Source organism: Perna viridis, chromosome 12 (assembly GCF_037379345.1).
Source record: "Perna viridis isolate PV_CMFRI_1.1 ecotype Kerala chromosome 12, ASM3737934v1, whole genome shotgun sequence".
Classification (NCBI taxonomy): Eukaryota; Metazoa; Mollusca; class Bivalvia; order Mytilida; family Mytilidae; genus Perna; species Perna viridis.
Window position 1 is genome coordinate 19502809 of NC_142456.1, and position 15299 is coordinate 19518107.

The window sequence follows — 15299 nt, forward strand, 5'->3', positions numbered from 1 at the left end:
TGAAAATACAACCCTATATGCATTATTCAATTCATATATAATATTATAGATAAATGTTCTAGTAAAGCCACTGTTTAAAATAATTTGACAAATTATTTGTCTATTTTATTAAGGTTGGACCACGGTACACACTGACGATACAATATATCCAGGAAACTGATTCAGGACGATATGTTTGTACTGCCACCAATGTCCATGGCAGTAACAGGGAATATGTTAACCTTGTTGTCCTAGGTAAGGGATTAAATTTTATAAATGGACTACAAGTAAGAGGGACCACTTTCCTAGTGCTGTGAAGGTACTATTGTTCGTGGGGTACCAATTTTTGTGGTTTTCTTGGGTGAACCAAACCGAGCAATTTTGTTCCCAACTTACAGCTGATTCCCATTGATGTGTGTAATGAAAATCCTAAAACCATGAATTCAGAAATCTATGAACTTGTGTATTTTTCCTAATCCACGAACATTGGTATCCACAAATTAAAATACTTTCACAGTAAAGGGGAAGACAAAGGTTGGATGAATTTAGGCAACCTATTACTAAATATTTTAAAACAAGTAGTAATGCTTCTTAATAGTTTCTACCACCTCAGTGGTCTCAGGGTAGTATGTCGGCCTTAAGTGGAGGAGATCATTATTCAATCTTAAGTTTGAAAAGTCTGGTTGACTAAGTAACAAAGATTGGAAATCACTGTTTAGAATTTCTGGATTCACCACTTATTTGGTATGACACATTTGTGAGTACATTTTCCTTTAAAATTAATCCTGCCAAGCTCTTCCTTGATTTGTGATGGAACATGACATAAATATAAAATAATAAAAAAAAGTAGGAGATGCGGTATGGTTGCCAATGAAGATAGTCATCCTCCAAATGCCAAGCAATATACAATGAAACTTTTACAGGTCACCACAGGGTTTTCAATGAGGGGCAAGACCCGTACCATAAAAGCCAGTTGTAAAAGGTTCCAAAAAATAAATGAAGTGAAACTATTCATAAAAGACATAAATGACCATATCTATACAAAAAAAACAAAACACAAATCAAATAACAATGAACATATGACAATGTTTTGTAGCATGGTACCTCATAAAATGATATGTTTCAGTTTACTTTGAAGTGTTTGTTTTTTCTTTACAGGAAGACAACAGCCAATCAGAGTCTACATTGAGCCACCGAAGGAACAAAATGTTGATGAAGGACAGTCAGTTAGGTTTGTCTGTGTTGCTGTTGGAAACCTGCAGGTACTTTCTAAAACTTTTTGAATCTCTTTAATATTACTGTTTGAGCTATTATTGATTTATAATACATAAATGCTAAGCTTAGTAGACCTACTGAAGTATGTAACTTTCCTTCAAGTTGTACAGTATGGATCAGTTCTTGGTCTTTTTGATTTAGAATATTTTCTAATTGGTATTTCTATATGATGAATAGCTGTTTCTAGTTTTGGATAATTTAGCTGATTCTAAGTCTGGTGATGCCAAAATGAATTCAGCTAAATATTTACTGTAGGCTTATGTACTTTAAGAGCCACTCGGCATCCATAAAAATTAAAAGCACAAACATTATTCATATGTTTTGCCCCAACTTTGCCAAATTTACACACGCCAAAATAATAGTCTTCGTCAGGTCTTTAAAATAGGTAGTTTTGATAAAGAAATTATTTTTTTTACCCATGGTCTTAGATTATTCAATGTCAGGTCAGGCTGGCTTAAGTATATGTTAAAAATTCACATATAGCTTACAAATTTGGGTATCATAGGGCAGGAGACAAAGACAGGTAAATATTTGGTTTTGGTCTTCTCTCATGCAATCTGGTAAAGGGATATACATGGTAAAAAATACCCATCATTCACCTTATAGTTTTGTGACCATTGGTTAATGGCCATATATTAAGGACATCAACCAACTTGAAAAACTATACTAGTACTAGCTGTATAGTGCTAATTGGTGTTTGGCTTAAAATGGAGACATTTTCATCTAAGTTCTAAATGGTGTCTGGCATGGCAACAATATTGAGACCTTGTTCAGGATATATTATTCCTTCATTCATTATGCATGTAAATGTATCCATATATAGGACATGTGTGTACTTTATGTGATTTAAGAATATAATATAACTCATTTTACCTGTTCCATACCTTTTGTAAAATATGTTGTGAAGCTCCGCCCATATGTGGACTCCAAATGCAAAATTGGATTTAATCAAACTTAGGCCATTCAAATTTAATTCTTGGTTCTAGGGTCATATTTCATGTATAATATCAGAGTGGAGGGTGAAGGGTCATATTTCATGAATATCTCAGAGGGGAGGGAGAAGTGTCATATTTCATGTATATCTCAGAGGGGAGGGAGACTTAGTTATTATTGTCCCTTTTATTGTTGATAATTGGTAAAATGACACGAAGGTGCAGAGGACAAAAATTTAGATCGTGGTACCCTTAAAGCAGGCAGACTAGGGAAGACCTAAAAACCAAGGAATTAAATATAGTCGGCCTAATGCTACTGCATTATGATACAAATTGACGTGGTCATTTGTCACTATACAGCAGGTCAGATAAACATGATTAGGGGAATTTATGAACCACACAACAGGGCATGTTAGTTTGTTCATTTGTTTCATCCCAAACAACATTGTATACATTTTTTATTGAGGCTTTTAATCTTAAAGTGTACATCAAGAAACTTTGTAAAAAATATGTAAAGCTTTTTTTTATCAATTAATATCTATCATGCTATTTCAGTTTATCTTATCTGCTTTATTTTGTTGTTTTAATGTATGTATTATCATTATCATTACATCATGTCTATTATTAATCTTCATTGACAAGGGATTTGCCGTAAGTAAAACTCCCCATTTACTGATTTGAAGTTCAAAATTTAGGACTTCATCATTCTTTTTTCTTAAAGCACCCTGTCAATTTATTTCTAATCACATTTTCATTGTTCACTAAAAACAACTGTTCTATCCAACCACCCATCCTAAGCAGCGTAGAAGTTTTTTTTTTACCAAACATGTCAAAAAAAGACTATTGACAGCTGCAGAACACACTTTAATTATATTTCAACAGCTCTGTAGAAACAATAGTAACCAATGATAAATGTTACTGGTTATAATTCCCCTGAATTCCATTTGAATATATAGATGTTTAGATGCTAGGTTCCTGCCTTGGTGGTTTTGAATGTATAGATCATTTATAGGTAATAGGTTCCTGCCTGTGAATTTTCTCTCTTGTAGCAACAATTTCAGATGATCACTTTTCACATCTCTGGGTTTTCCATGAAAATCCATGAATTGGAAGAATGGAATTCCATGGAAAATTTGTACTTATTCAGTTTCAAATTCATAGTTTCTTGATTTGGGCCCATTAAAAAAAAGCCTAAATTTGAGGGTTTCAACTAATCTTATATTTAAATTTTGACCAATCAAACAACTTGAAATATAAGGAAAACTCGAGGCTTTGAGGACGTCTCAATTTAAGATTTTTTTCAATGAAATTGGGTTCTACGTCCATATAATATCACAATATAAGTTTTTGTTTTTTTCTTTTTGTTTTTAAGGTATCCATAACTCAGAAATTAAGCAATCAGAAAATTTCTGCTCATACATTTTTAAAAGCAGCTCATAGAATTTGATTACTAATGCTTGTTCACTATTTGCTGTTTTCTATTTATTGTCCCAATGTTTATTCCAAAATTTACAGATGTTTGAACATGTAATGAGTGAATAAATACACATGTTTAGCTTTGCTGCATCACTTGTTTAATCCTTGTACCTCATATTATCATTGTTATGATTGTGCAATACATATATTATCCTGATTTCCTTAATTCTGCTTTTAATTCTACTTTGAAAAAAAAATGGTCACTGCCACCTACATTATCATATTGTCAGGATAAAGGCTTTCACAGATGCATGGTTTCATGTACATGTAGAAATGTTTCTCAATTTGCATTTGAAAAGTTATATTAAGTGTGCTGGCTTTATACCCTTTTGTGTCTTATTTGATACAAAATATATCATAACTTTGCTTTTTTGATCCCTTACCATTTTAAACTGCTGATAAGGACATATTTGAGACATGATGAACTATTACACCTTAGTTATCATGTCACCAACAGATGTGAAAAGGAACTTCTATACCTAAGTCATGTAACATGATGATGAAGTTTAAGACCTGTCAAAATTGTGACATAATAGAATTCTACATATGACACAATCTTTGAGGGGAAATTGTCTCATTCGAGTAATAAATAAATGACAAAGTAATGTTTTAAGAGTAATAATATCCTGTCATGGTCCAGAGTTGGAGGTTTAATGCCAAACAGGGCCATTGATCAGAATGGTGTTCTTGTCATACCAAATGTCCGACCAGAGGATGCTGGGAACTATGAATGTACAGGATCGGACATGTTTAACATGGACAATGATATTGCAACTTTGAGAGTCAGTGGTAAGTTTGTAATGAAACCAAAGTTTCTTGTAAATAACCCATAATGTATGTAATCAGACTTACGTAATGTGGACAATGACATAGAAACCTTAAATGACAGTAGAAAGTTTTTAAGCAAAGCAAACGTTCTTTGGAGTTTAAGTATATTTTTTTTAAATGGGAAAAAATTAGAAACATGTACTTCAAAAACCCACAGATCTGACATAATTAATTCACTCAAGGATGCTTTCTCCATTTGAAAAGACCAGTATTTGATCTCTACATCACTGGATTTGCTCAGAAATGGTTCAATAGAATCTTAGAAAAATAAGGTTAAATCAGTTAACGAAAATGGTATGGTAAATCTTGTCTGTTTTTGCAAATATTCAAATTAAATTTTCAAAGTGATGGTTTTTTTTTCATACAATATTTTACCCACTGCCTGATTCTTTTAGAGACATACACTTAATTAATGTTTACATGTTTATATGACAGGATACCTCTCATCCCTCCTACGGCGGGGGGAAACTCCCACAAAATCAATAATAACTTTATTTTATCATGAAATGAATTGAATATAATTCAGTATATATTCTTTCCAGTATCTGAGACATCACCAACTGTAAGAATAGAACCTGCGTTCCAAACTGTCAATGAATTTGATACAACAGAGTTCAGATGTATCGCCACTGGTCGACCAGCTCCCACAGTTGAATGGTACCGATATGGCCCAATGAACTCTAATGCTGTTATTTCTGGGGGAGTTCTGAGGATCCCTATCACCACTCGTAATGATGAGGCTGAGTATTTCTGTAAAGCTACCAATAATGCTGGAGTAACTAAAGTTAGAACAATTCTCTACGTCACTAAGAGTAAGTTATGTGTTGAATTTAAATTGACAAAATGCATGTTTTACTTAGTGCGATTACAAGGCATTCACAATAATAATACTATTATAATTATTTCTAAATTCAAATAATGTAATTATAGCTGATTATTTATATGTAAATAAGGATTAATTAATCAGTAAACCCGTGATATAGGTAAACAGTCCATTGAAAGACTTATAAATGGATGAATTAAACACTAATGCATGTGTAAATAAAGGATGCATAGTCACCTTTCCATTGCATAATAATTCAATCAATCTGATCCTATTTTAGGTACAAATCCACCAACTAGTATCACAGTAATTGTCAGACAGGTAGCCGTCATTGCCACAGTTGGCACAACAGAACAGCTAATCTGTTACACTGAGGACCAATCTATCAGGCCAGAGCTTATCTGGTCCCGATCTGGTGGTCTTCCCCCAGGTTCCTCACAGGATAAAGGTGTTCTGACATTGAACAACATCCAGCAATCTTATGCTGGTTCCTACATCTGTAATGCCATAACACCTACTGGAAACCGGGGAACAGCTACTACTACACTTACTGTTAGACAAGAAGTTGAACGTAAGTTGAGAATGTGATGATTGTGATGACAGTTTTAGTCCATCAACAAAATCCAATCTTTTCCTCTTCCATAGAATACCTTTGGAGACTGTTCAATAGGAGAGAGGAAAATATTGGGTTTGGGACTTGGATAAAGGCAGCAATAATTTTGTGAAATAAAATTGATCAGGGGAATGGATCTGGGTTCATTTCCATGTGAGTAAATATGTCTGGTAAATCAAATGATGTTATACAGTTGCCCATCATTTATTTTTCTTGTAATGTCTGAAAAACAAAAAGATAAGTGTGAATTTGTAGGGTTGCCTCAACATAAAATGTATTGATCCATGTTTTTTTGAAAAATCTAACGTATTTTAACACACAATGTTATATTTATATTTATATTTATGTTTTAATTCAATTTTATAGAAGTTATACCAAAAGCTACTGTCAGTCCAGATAGAATATATATTCTTCAGGGCACAACTGGTACCCTTAGGTGTGCCGTTACTGGAGTACCACCACCAAAGGTCACATGGTCTAAAGCTCAAGGAGAATTGACATCCAGACATCAAGTAATTGGTTGCCTGTCTGTGTCACAAAATGGGCATGAGGGCTTCATTTTTGTAACTTTTGACTTTGCCTGAGTTTAGTTTTCATTATTTATAAACTTTTACACATTTTGAGAATAAAACTATTTATGGTTCTACCTTGGTTTAGTAATTTTCTTACCGTTAAATAAATTAGAAGTGCTTTTTTAACGCAGTTTTTAAGTATAATACCAGAAATCATTGAAAGCATCACAATAGTTATTCACACACTCATTTAGGGAAGATTAATTGAGTAAGGAAAATGTTCATTACATAATTCAAGTTTTCAGTGATAACCACAAATGTCTATACTTTCTGTTTATGCGTTTTAAGGCTGTCGGTAAGACATTGACGATTGTTAATGCCCAGATAGAGGATCGTGGTGAGTATATCTGTAAAGCTGAGAACCCTGCAGGACTTGGCCAGGCTTATGCTATTGTAGAAGTGGAAAGTAAGTATTTGTGTTAATTGATGTAAGCTTTCTTTTGATATAAAAATTGTATCGATTTAAAATACAGGGAATGATTAACACAAAAAACAGACAATTTGATTTCCTGTTTTCTAAAAAAAGCCCTTCCACTTATTGTTATACACATGATTAATAATTTATTTCTCATTTCGAATTTCATTTTCCACACCCTCCAGAATCAAAATGTTCGGGGTTATATAGAAATAACATTTGTCTATTTGACTATCTGTCCATGTAATGGTTTATAAGTCTAGTTACAATTATTCAAGCTGTTTGACCCTGTTTGTTTCTGGTAAAAATCTTTATGGGTGTGAAACTGATCTGTATAAAATGTGGATGTTCAATCCATGCCAGAGTTTGACCTCATCAGGCATATCAAACTACGCCCTACAAAGCATTTTCTATGCATTTCTAAAAACGACTCATGTTATTCTTTGTTTGAGGAGGAGCCAAGCCCAAGTTGGTTATATATCCAGCCATCTCACAGACTATCAAAACTATCATTATCTTAAAAAAAGACTTTAACTAAGTACAGGTCCTCGCTAAGACTGATTATACTGTATGGGCGTAAAAAAGGCATTCATAGTACTTTGAAGTGTGTAATTTTAAGTGATGATTTATAACCATGACCCAAAGTTCTAATTGGGATGATTTCTATTAGTATCTATCTATTTTCAGTGACTCCAAGTCTGACAATCTCACCAGCTAGAATCGAAGCCAGAGCAGGTAGTTCTATTCAGTTCCGTTGTCGACCACAAGGGTCTGGCCCATTCATTATTGAATGGTTCAAGGTAGATGGAGTATTGAACCCATCAGCGACACAACTTAGAGACGGACTGCTTGAGATTAGACAGGTCGCTACAGCCGATACCGGAAGATACCATTGCCTAGCAACTGGACCTAATGGAGTCGCAGATGGATATGCTGAAGTCCAAGTTCAAGGTTCAGAAGACCATGATTTTTTATCATTTATAAAAATTAATAATGGGAACATTCACAAAAATTGATTTCCATTTACAGACATGCTTTAAATTTCATACAAAATCTTCAAAAATGATACGTGTACTTGCAAACAACATCTTTTATTGCTAATTTGTCTGTGTTTGAAAAACAGTGTATATGAATTCATAAATATAACCAACAAAAATAAATAAATAAAAAAGTGCAATGTTTTATTAAAGAAGTACATCAGCATGTTATTAGTAGAATTTTAAATCTCTGTTCTAAGTTCAACCTCAGCTGTCATATCAAGCTGTACCTATCAAAATTTATATATTAAAACACTGAAAATGGCTCAAATCCAATACGTTAGGATTTTTTTTATAAACTTTTAGTTATCATGTGTTATAAATTTGTGATCTTTCAGAACCACCAAGCATTGTTCTGTCAGAGCGTAACTCTCGTCCCACCCTTGGACAGCTGGTAGAGTTGACTTGCCGAGCATCAGGTAGCCCATCTCCAACCATTACATGGGAAAGAAATGGTGGAACCCTTCCAAGCGATCATATTGTCAGCAATGGTGTATTACAGTAAGTCGGGTTGAACAATACATGCCTACCCTTATGATTTTGGCGTAAGGCTTACAATATTTAAGACCATCTTGTATCTTAAGATTGTTGTCCAATTTCCGAAGATTTGACAAACTTTCCACAAAATTTCCCATTTATGTGTACAGTTCTGTTTAGTCAGTTGTAATTTTATTCCATATTTATTATACCAATGGTCAATTCTGGTTTGAAAACATGAAGAGAAAGTATGTCAAAGTGTAGTTTTAAAGAAAATAATGTTATCCCTGCCAGGAAACAACTTGAATAATTGAACATTTAAATGAATTTTATTAATATTCATCCGCAATATGGGTAATTTTGTCCATAAAATAAGTTTTTTATGGGAACTTTACTATTTTTTATCTCAAATAACTTTTTTTTTGAGTGGAAACATACTACATCAGAAAGGGTCAGCGGTTTAGAACCTCCTCTGTGAGTTTTCATGAAAATTTGCCTTAAACCAAGAGAACACAAGCCTTCAATTTGTATTTATATGTAAATGAAACATGTCTAAACCAATCCAAAAACCCTTTTTGGACTGTAGAGTTTTTTTTCGGAAGTTTGCCAAGATTCAAACACAAAAAAGTGTCCGTATTAAACATTCATTTGCTTTCGTATGAATATGGTTTAGACAGTCATTTAGTTTAGTAAGGGGGTGGCTTAGACAATCCCTTGGTTTACTCAGTGTACCGTTTAGACAGTCATTTGGTTTAGTCAAGGTATGGATTAAAAGTCCTTGGCTTTAGTCAGGGGACTGTTTAGACAATCATTTGGTGTAGTCAGGGTACGGTTATTAAATCATTTAGATTAGTTAAGGTATGTTTTAGACAATCCCTTGGTTTACTCAGAGAACCGTTTAGACAGTCATTTGGTTTAGTTAGGGTATTGTTTAGGCACTCATTTGGTTTATTCAGGGTATGGTTTAGGCAGGGTTTACATTAGACAGTCATTTGGTTTAGTCAGGTATTGTTTAGGCACTCATTTGGTTTATTCAGGGTATTGTTTATGCAGGGTTTAGATTAGACAGTCATTTGGTTTATTCAGGGTATGGTTTAGGCATGGTTTAGATTAGACAGTCATTTGGTTTAGTCAGGGTACGGTTTAGACAGGGTTTATATTAGACAGTCATTTGGTTTAGACAGGGTATGGTTTAGACAGGGTTTAAATTAGAGTCATTTGGTTTAGTCAGGGTGCGGTTTAGGCAGGGTTTAGATTAGACAGTCATTTGGCTTAATCAGGGTATTGTTTAGGCAGGGATTATATTAGACAGTCATTTGGTTTAGTCAGGGTACGGTTTAGACAGGTCTTTTGTTTATTCAGTGTATGGTTTGGACAAGTTTCATTGTATTTACTTTCCTTTTTAAGGATCTACAATGTACAAAGCGAAGACAGTGGACGCTATATCTGCACAGCCTCTAGTGCTGCTGGTATTGACAGAGATTACGTTGATCTCAAAGTCCAAGGTGTTCTACGTAAGTGACTTGTAGTCATACTTATTGAAAGAGTAATCAAGGGAATCAAGGTTATAGTAGTAATCAAAAGAATGTAATCCAGGGACAAAGACCAGACATGGAAAACAGACATACACAACAAAGAACATAAATTAACTAAAATCATAAGTACAAAGTAACAAAAGCAGATGAGCAACTCGGACTTCACTAAAAACTGAGAGCGTGGACCAGGTGCACCGGTAGGTATTGAGACTAGAAATATTCAGTTTTGTTTATAAGGACGCAGGCATACAAATAAAAGTAACCTTTTAGCAAACAATGTCAAAACTCTCTCATCAATTTTTGCAGGCAGTGAAAAGGTAAAATAAAATGTCTCCCTCTCACAAGAAATTAACTTTGAATGACCATGTATATGTATAAACATTTCATCTGAAGGTGATGGACCAATTAAGATAGATACACAGACCGTCAACATTGGAGAAAGAGTTGAAATGGAATGTGTTGTTACTGGTAAGGATTAAATACATGCATCACACGGTTATATGGCAGTATTTTATTAGTGTATTACCGGTACCTCCTATTAATTTGTTGTAAATATTTTATGTGTTTTCATGCGGAAATTCGGTATTTGCATTTAGAATTTAGATTTTGACTAAGATTGACATCAACTAAATGTTTAAATTGTGTGAATGCTGATGTTGCACATGTTTGGTTGCACATTTCAACGAATTTAATTTCCTGTTATTTTTTAGAATGTTTGTGTTGTAAATTTCATGTTTATTGTATGTCTGCATTGTCTTTGATGTGTGTCTTGTACAATAGTTTACAGACATTTGAAATATTATGCAAATGAAGGTCATCAATAAATATATAATGTTCATTTCTTGAAAAAATATTGGGACACCATACATTTTTGCACTGTTTTAACATTTTTGTTATTTTAAATTATGCTGAATTGGGTAGGTATTGCCTTGGGCCTTAAAAAGAATGCTCGTTTTATATTTGACTAAGGTTTGATAACACTTCAATACATTTTACTGAATGCAAATGATGGATGGTCATTTTCACTTATTTTATTTTTCATTTTCATCTTTAATTCAAAATTCACAAAGTTGATGACAGACTGAAGTGCGATCCATTTCCTGTTCGACAACTGTTCATATTTTGAACATATGATCACATGGATTAGGGAGCAGGGCGTACCGTTCAACAAGCTTTGTACATCGTTTTATTCTAGTTAAATGCATATCTAGTTTCCTTCAAAATATAACTAATTTCAGTTTTGTATGTAAGTGGATATGACCATCTAATGTCATACATTGTCAACTTAAAAAACAATATGGAAAAAACCTTATTGTTTCCACTATGAATATTGTCTGTTCCTAATTAATACACATAATCTTTCCATTGTTACTGCGATACTTGGCAAGAAATCTGGGTAAGGTCTCTTCTCAAGCATGTATCAAATTGTATGGTTAGGTTTCAATAGAAATGCTAGATTTTGTTTCAGATTTACAACTCCTTCTTGGATTTTATCAGAGCAGAATCATCAGTCGCTTGTAAGGAATGTTGAAAGTTTGCAATATTTTATTTCATTAGTTATTGGCAACTTTTCTTGCCATTTTGCAATGCATTATTCCTGTTGGTCTATTTTATGTTGCCAGTCCTTCTAAGAATTAGGCAGTCGTCCAAATGTAGTCCAAAAACCCATCCATTCTGATGTGTGTAATTTTACACATTTACATGATTATTGTACAAGAGACTTACAAGCTGTATCATACTACAAGCAAAATGTAGGCATACCTGTTAACTCTTCCACATGAAGCAGGGGGCAAAGAGCTCCACAAAACCACAAAATCAATGAAAAATTTAAAATCCACCATATATAAATATTAGATTTGTTCAAGGTTTTTTTGTGAAAGTTACTATATTTTCTGTAGAAAATACTAAAATCAAATGAAATTTTGCATTAAAATTTTGTTTGTAGTAAAAGTCTCCTACACGAGATAGTTTCAAGGGGGGAGAATCTACCACCTGAACTGTTCCAATGATTAACAGGTATGATTTTTATAATGTTTAATTGTCAAAATGGTTGGGTTTTTAGACATGCATGCTTTAAGGTTCTGTGACCTTAGTTTGATTCTTATCGTAATTTGATGTTCTTTAGAAGCATTATCTTATGGAAATTGCTTTTTTTGTTATGATCTTTTGTATGACCTTATTTTCTGGCTTTTTACAAATTTCTTCTGATTGAGTATTTTGATTTACATTTTCAAGTTAGAATACCTGTTGGGTTCTAATTATGAATGAAAATCCCTAGACACCTATTTGACCCTACCACAAGTTACTTATAGCTTATTTCCTGTGGTGTTCTTCATGTAGTTAAAGAATGAATCCCTTCTTGATTTTTATGAATCTTTGAAAGTGCTTTAAGTATGAAATTGTTGCTACATTTTTTAGTCAGTTTTGTAAAGATTTTTTTGAAAAAAAATTACACTTCTGCAATTAATACCATTTTTTAAAAAAATCATGCAATTTAGTGGCCTTAAACAGTCTGCATGATTTTAGTCTGGTACATAATACCTGGTATTTTTTTCCTGCTAATGAAATATTGGTTTGTCAAATTTAACAGGTGAGCCAAGACCTACTCTCTCATGGTCTAGAGTTGGTGAACCCCTTCCTGATACAGCCACACTGAATGATGTGTTCTTGGTCATACCACAGGTTAGAATTGAGGATGCTGGAACATATGTTTGTACAGCTCAGAACCTTGTAGGAATTGTTCAAGAGAGAGTCAATTTGTTCGTGAGAGGTCAGTATTTTCTGTCTGTTCATCTGATTGTGTTAGCTAGGCGGTACAACTATCATAAAATATGCATAAACTGTATGTATAGGCTATATAAAATATAGCTTTCGCTGGCCGGGTCATTCCTCCTCATAGTTTATTATAGGGCTGTAACTTAGTACACGATATATGGTAGTACGGGACAGCTCATCTCGGTGTTATTATGCAGGACAGATTATCAAATTAACGATAATATCACTACAAATCAATGTTATACAAACGTCTCAGAATGTGACGACACGCTATATGTCCCGGCAAGCGAAAGCTATATTTTATATAGGCTAGCTGGCCGAGTGGTCTAGGGCGCTGGACTTTGTGCAGTCGGTCTTGCCAGAGATGTCACACCGGTACAAGTTCGAGTCCAAACGACAAAAAATTCGCATCGCAAATTTGACAGTTCTAACATTGTTTGGAATTTTTCAGACCCTTCTATAAGTTTACGTTATCTTCCCTTTATCAATTTGATCCGATGGAGCAGTGTAGCGAATAGAGTCGTCACATTCTGAGACGTGGCTTGGGGCAGTTTACAATGTTTAATAAACTGTTTCATGGTTTTTTAAGTGTGAACTGCCACAAACTAGCTAGTTATTTTGTATGACCTGTTCAAATATTATCTGGTCTGTTGAACATAGGACGTCAGTAAATTTAAGTGGTGTTTCAATCGACATGACCTTTCGTAGCTATAATTTCGTAGTTTTAAAGCTTAAACCTTCTCTATATTATTACTAAATGGCTTCTGTAATCTCTTGTATTAATACCCTTATATAATGCGCACCTTTTTATCGTTTCCTATTCAATTATAACCCGATCATTGTATGATATAGTTGCCTTTCCTTTGTATTTGCCTAATACTAATTCATACAGTGTTTTGTTAAGAACAGACTGATATGCAAAAATTTAGGATGAATCAAATAATTAATTATTCTTCTTTATATTATCACAAAAGATTATTAAAAATCACGCTTAAGGCAATCAATAGTATAGCGGAAATTAAAAGAACGCAACATAGGGACAAAGACCAGACAAGGAAAAAAGACACACAACAACAACGAATATACAATAACTAAAATAATAAAAACACAACTTCCGAGTCATTAGGTACTTCAACTAAAAAAAATCTATTGAAGAAATGGCATTTCGTTCTCTGTTTTCATTTGACTTTTAACTTGCAGTGGACCAAAGCGAAGGGATTCCGAATTTCATAAATAAGAAATGTATTAATAATATTTTGAGACTTAACTCGATGCCCAATTTTAAACCTTGGATATTTTGCCACGATCTGTTCGACTTCTTTTTTTTCCGTTACAGCTGGTTGAACTTCGATTATAATATCATCAGAATCTTGAGTTGTTCCGGTAGCATTGAACGTAAGAACTAATGAAGTTAATACAAATCAATTTAAGGGTTGTATTAGTTTCATTTTATTTCTGTTCAAATAAAGAAAAGAAAGCTTATTTTAGTACTGATATGCGTTATGTGTATTATTTTAGACGTATTCTAGAGGGGACCGCTTGTTTGCTACAATGAATTAAATTATACAAATAATAATCATCCTAAAATAATTTTGTTACTTTTCATTTATTACATTGTCAAAAAGTATGTCATGTGGGTAGGAAAACTTAATAGTTTATATGTCAGTAGATGTAGAACTGAATTCTGCGAAGTTTTTAAAATTTGAATAATAAAGCATATTTATTAAACGATATTACAGCATCTGAGAAGATTATGAAAAACAAAAAAAAAACAAGAGGTGTAACATGCATATAAAACATAATCTTGATCATTTTTTAAGACAAACCCGATTAAATAGATGCCTTTAACATAATTAAAATCAAAAATTTTTGTAACTTTTTGAAAATGAAAAAAGTCAGTGGATCTACAATTATCAAGACATTACTAAAAATTAATGCTGCCAGTTTGATTTCAGCTACAATACATCTAATGGATCAGTCATTGCTGTTATTTAATTTAATCAGATTATAATTAACCCTAAATTAAAATGTAACAATGCATCAGTTACATTTTTATTCAGTAAAACCAAGGAAAATTTCGGAAAAAGGTATATGATTATATGATAAAGAACTGTCAAACCATTTTTACAAGTAAGATATATTTGATATGCAAAAATATACCAAATACACATGTACACAAGTAAATAAAGTCTTTGATTATTTTAGACTAAAACGTTCTTTTAAACGTTCTTTTAAATGTAGCTCTGGATGCTCACTTCTCATACGAATATCCTACTTCCCATCGCTACATATAATCTTTACAAAAGACCACAATCAATACCTACATTGTACAATGCTTTTTGCACCACATGTTTTATCAACTGCTTGAGTGCATTGTATGGAAGATTGACACTTATCATTATTTTCCAATATTAATTGAACCAATTATGGGCGTTTTAAAGATTAATAGCAGGAACCTTTTTTTAGATATTCAATACATTTTTTTTATATTTCGAAAATTTTCGTTTTGATAAAAGCCTTGTCATACGCAATTGAATTTATGTATGTATTTTTGACGAACGC

At 33.1% G+C, this 15299-nt stretch overlaps 1 protein-coding gene across 3 annotated transcripts in view; it reads left to right on the forward strand.

Annotated features, from left to right (window-relative positions):
• Positions 1–14231, forward strand: part of LOC148601591 (basement membrane-specific heparan sulfate proteoglycan core protein-like) — a 48303-nt gene extending 34072 nt beyond the window's left edge. For 2 of the 3 annotated variants that reach the window (XM_088555460.1, XM_088555461.1), the window contains exons 25-37: positions 114–234; positions 1138–1241; positions 4277–4451; positions 5033–5302; positions 5594–5884; positions 6293–6438; positions 6787–6904; positions 7601–7864; positions 8289–8451; positions 9835–9941; positions 10356–10430; positions 12553–12732; positions 14074–14231. In XM_088555460.1, the coding sequence (XP_088411586.1) occupies positions 114–234; positions 1138–1241; positions 4277–4451; positions 5033–5302; positions 5594–5884; positions 6293–6438; positions 6787–6904; positions 7601–7864; positions 8289–8451; positions 9835–9941; positions 10356–10430; positions 12553–12732; positions 14074–14081 (2022 nt within the window). In that variant the 3' untranslated portion in view covers positions 14082–14231. The remainder of the gene's footprint in view (positions 1–113; positions 235–1137; positions 1242–4276; positions 4452–5032; positions 5303–5593; positions 5885–6292; positions 6439–6786; positions 6905–7600; positions 7865–8288; positions 8452–9834; positions 9942–10355; positions 10431–12552; positions 12733–14073) is intronic. The other variant, XM_088555462.1, reaches the window with a different exon arrangement.
• Positions 14232–15299: the final 1068 nt, after the last annotated feature.